The sequence below is a fragment of the Natator depressus genome, chromosome 1, assembly GCF_965152275.1.
Source record: "Natator depressus isolate rNatDep1 chromosome 1, rNatDep2.hap1, whole genome shotgun sequence".
Lineage (NCBI taxonomy): Eukaryota > Metazoa > Chordata > Testudines > Cheloniidae > Natator > Natator depressus.
In genome coordinates, this window is record NC_134234.1 from 5540205 (window position 1) to 5544836 (window position 4632).

The 4632-nt window shown below is 45.1% G+C and overlaps 1 protein-coding gene across 1 annotated transcript; it reads left to right on the top strand.

Moving 5' to 3' along the window:
* Window positions 1-2218: 2218 nt before the first annotated feature.
* LOC141978606 (olfactory receptor 52D1-like) lies at window positions 2219-3594 on the top strand. The gene has a single exon (XM_074940860.1). It carries the CDS (start codon window positions 2219-2221, stop codon window positions 3155-3157), a length of 939 nt encoding a protein of 312 aa, XP_074796961.1. The 3' UTR covers window positions 3158-3594.
* The last annotated feature ends 1038 nt before the right edge of the window (window positions 3595-4632 follow it).

Sequence of the window (4632 nt, forward strand, 5' to 3'; positions counted from 1 at the left end):
GCTTCAACCCAGTCGACCAACCAATCTAGATTGCTCTGAATCAGTGAGGTGTCCTCTTCATTATCAACGGTCCCCCAGTTTTGTGTCATCTGCAAACTTCATCAATATTCAGGTATGAGAATGGCTAGCAGCTGAGTTGTTGCCACATGTCTCTGCTTACACTTGTCAGGTAATATCTGTAACTTATATCTCAGACAAAGCTGGTTGCCTGCATGAAAGTGTCTCACCAAAAGAAAAAAGGGAAGTAACAGAGCTGCAGGCCTGTAGCCCTAAATACCAAGACCCTTGTGCTCTTCGTGCCCATTCTGTTCAGAACAAAGTCATAGCCCAGCATTAAAATGACTCATAGACTAACAGACGTATTGGAGCATGAGCTTTCGTGGGTGAATACCCACTTCGTCCATGCATCTGACGAAGTGTGTATTCAACCACGAAAGCTCATGCTCCAATACATCTCTTAGTCTATAAGGTGCCACAGGACTCTTTGCCGCTTTTACAGATCCAGATTAACATGGCTACCCCTCTGAAGATTAAAATGACTGTTTCCTTGGGGGAAACTTGGCTCTTTTCAATATACAAATTGCAATGTGGATCAGACCTATAGTCCATCGAGTCCAGTGTCCTGTCTCTGACAGCGACAGCCCAGATGCAGCAGAAGAAGTAAGAAACCCAGCAGGAGGTGGATTCAGGGTCTCACCCTCATGCCTGACAGCTAGCTCTTGGCTTGTGCCTTGAAACACCTCAGTCTATAGATATTCCAAAATATTTATTTAGCTGTAACGATTGTAACTGGATAGTCTTTCTATCCATGTAAATCTCCAAACCCTTCCTCATTCTCATTTACCTTACAGCCTCAAATACCTCTTGTGACAACGAGTTCCTCAGTCTAATTAGGCATTGACCGAATAAAGCATTTGTATCCATTGGTTTTGATTTTTCTACTTTTCGGTTTAATTTAATGTCCTCTTGATCTTGTCTTTTGAGACAGGGAGAACACATTCTCCATCTACTCTCCACCAATCTGTATTTCATAGACTTTTCTCATGGCCCCTCTAATGCACCTCCTTGGTAAGGTAAACATCCCAGACTTTACAACCTGTATCCATATAAGAGTTTCCCCAGGCCCTTGATCATTCTTGTTGACTATGCCGGAACCCCTCTAGTTCTGTAATAACATGTGTGAAAAGGGTGCCCCGTACTTCACAGAGGAGGCCAGAGGAGCATGAAACATTGACTGATTGATCTCATGGCATTTTATTTCCTTTATGGTTCCCCATCCCATTCCTCCTGGATCCCAAAGTTTTCCTTAGTTTCTGGCCATACTTGCACTGTGAGCAGGGCTTTACAGAGCTGTGTACCAGGATGCCCAGGTCCCTGTCCTGAGTTCAGACAGTTAAAGTATAACCTTGTAAGGTGTTTAAGGAATTCAAGCTTTTCCCTCCAATGGGCATGCACATTGCAGTTTTTGACATTGAACTCTATCTGCCATCAAGTGGACAGACATCAGACTGTCTTCAGGACACACAGCTCGCACAACTTCCACCTTCCTGGGTCTGACCTCGGAGCATTCAGCATTGTCTGCCCCTCCGTGTGCTTCCCACAGCGAGTCCGCCCAGGCGGGGTCCTGGGGAAGCCAGAGGGTCCTGCCCCGCAACTGACTCTCAGCCAGCCAGTAAAACAGAAGGTTTATTAGACGACAGGAACATGGTCTAAAACAGAGCTTGCAGGTACAGAGAACAGGACCCCTCAGCTGGGTCCATTTTGGGGGCAGTGAGCCAGACACCCAGGTCTGCACTTCACCCCATGACCCCAGCCAGCCCCAAACTCAAACTCTTTCCAGCCCCTCCTCCTCTGGGCTTTGTCCCTTTCCCAGGCCAGGAGGGCACCTGATTCCTTCCTTCTCCAACCCTTTAGCTCTTACCTTGCAGGGGGGAAGGGCCCAGGGAAACAGTTGCCAGGAAACAGGGTGTCAGCCATTCTCTGTGTCCAGATCCCTGCACACACCTGCCCTCTAGGGCTCTGTAAGGATCGTACACCCTATCCCACCACCTAGTTACTTAAGAACTGCATAGGGGAAACTGAGGCACCCCCACACTATTCAGAGGAAACATTAAGAACAGTCCCACTTTGTCACAACATGTAACCCCCCTAACTCTGCTTCTTTCCCTTTACAGACACCTGGAGCATTTCTGAGCCCAATCGACGCACAGACCACCACATGGCGGCTTTCAACCTCAGTGACTATGACCATTCATCATTCATCCTAACAGGCATCCCTGGCCTGGAAACTGCTCACAGCTGGATTTCCATCCCTTTCTCTATCTTCTACATTCTTGGCCTGTTGCTAACTTCCATGGTTCTGTTTGTTGTAGGCAAAGAGGAGACCCTGCATGAACCAAAGTACCTGCTGCTCTGCATGCTGGAGCTCACAGAAATCAGCGCATCTGCTGCCATCGTGCCAAAGGCACTGTGTATATTTTGGTTCAATTTGAAAGTCATTACTGTGGGTGGCTGTCTCACTCAGATGTGCTTCCTTCAGGTGGTTTCTGTTACACAGTCAGCCATCCTCATGACAATGGCCTTTGATCACTATGTTGCCATATGTAACCCTCTGAGATATGCCACCATCCTCCCCAATGCACGAATAGCTAAGCTAGGGCTAGTGTGTTTGGTAAGAGCTGTTCTCTTCATTCTGCCCCTGCCTCTGCTCCTGAGCAGGCTGCCATTCTGTGCCAGCCGCATTATCCCCCACATGTACTGCGACCACATGGCTGTGGCAAAGATGTCATGTGGGGACATTACAGTCAACAGGATATACATCTTATTCATAGTATTTATAGTCTTTGGGTTTGACACGACACTTACTGCTGTCTCGTATGGTCTGATAATCAGGGCCGTCCTCAGAATCCCCTCCAAGGAAGCCCACCAGAAAGCCCTTAACACCTGTACAGCCCACATCTCTGTCCTTCTGATTTCTTCTACTCTCGCCCTCTTCTCTCATCTGAAACACTGGTTCAGTCAGGGCATCACTCCTTATGTACACCTCATCTTGTCCAGCCTGTATTTCCTCCTCCTTCCTATGCTCAACCCTATCATTTATGGTATCAAAACCAAAGAGCTTCGTGCCAAAATGTGCAAATACATCTGCAGAATGTGATCAACTCGGACCACTGACTCCAAACCTCTGTTTCATGAGGGGGGAAATGATATCTCCTCATAAATCAAGGGTGTTCTATCCAAGTTTGACTGAGCTCATCATTGTGGAAATTCACAGACTTTAAAGCTCCTCACACCTAACATCTTAGCACTCCAAAACCAAGCACTGCTATCTCTGTTGCTGAGTTCCCTCTCTCTGACCATATTCTGATCACTTTCAGTGTCACCCATCAGCCCCCACCTCTACACACCATGTCACTTGGCATTCCTTTTACTTCCATACCAGCAGAAGACACTGCAGCTTTCTGAAGCAAGGTGGCTTCCCATTAGACCCTGTGTGAACAGCATTCTTGATCAGTTTGGTTAAATAAAGCCATGCTTTCTGGTACACAAAGAAAAGAAAAGAAAAGAAAAGAAAAGAAAAGAAAAAAAAAGAAAGCAACTATAATTCTGAACTTCTTTATCATAACTACAGTGATCTGGTGAGCAAAATTTACCTGATTTTTCTAAGACCAATAATTCAGGAAGCCCAGAGGATAAACCAAATGTTTCCGTTGGAAAGTGCTAGTACAGGAAAGCTGCTGCAGGAACAGAGGACATTCTACTAGAACTTGTTGCTGAGAGTTGTGAAACTGTGTGTTTTTGAGAACTGGACCGTGTTACCCTAGATTTGAGGGGTGTGTAGCCCAGAATGTGATCAAGCTAATTGCAACCACAGGGTGTGCATTCGGTCACTATGAATTAATAAAAGAGACCATCACATAGTTAAGTGTTAATTGGAAAGCAGGCTTTTAGATGCAAGGTTACAATCTAGCTGGCAGTTTCTGCTAATGAGAATGGGAGGAATGGACAGACAAGTAAATACATCAGAAAGAAATTAGATAAATGGATGTAAACCTTGACTTTAGATGCCTCAGATAGTAGAAGTTTTTTTGAAAGTCAGGAAAAGTGATGATCCATTAGGGGTCACTATGGCCTATGTGTTTTGTAGAAGTTATAAAAGATTACCTAATACAGAGTACTTTGGAGCAGCCCTCTGAAGCCATCTTTAGAGATGTTTTTCCTGACACTCTTCCTCCCTGGTGGGTCAGCAACTGGCCACTGCGAACCTGCTGTTAATTACTCAATACTGTTCCAGATGTTAGATAAATATGTGGGATATTGTAAACCTATTGCTTATGCCTCTGTGTGCTTAAATAGAAGAAACTGCAGAGTTAGACAAGAGCATGTTTACTCGTATTTAATCCTTGATGAGACAGAATTGCTGTATTCTCATTTCTTTATTCCTGACACCTCCTGCAGTGAAAGAGTTAAGTTGCCCCCTCGGGGGTTTTGAAAAACCTGCTTAACATATTGCTGTGTTAAACTACGAAATCACCTTGGAGACTAATAACTTATCACTTTTCATAGTTAATTTTGGGGTCACTTTCAGCTAGAACTTTCAAAATACATACTAACTATTCCCATTGTCCAAGG

Excerpts from the sequence above, each read along its gene's own strand:
- LOC141978606 (XM_074940860.1), top strand. The coding sequence starts at position 2,219 with ATGGCGGCTTTCAACCTCAGTGACTATGACCATTCATCATTCATCCTA.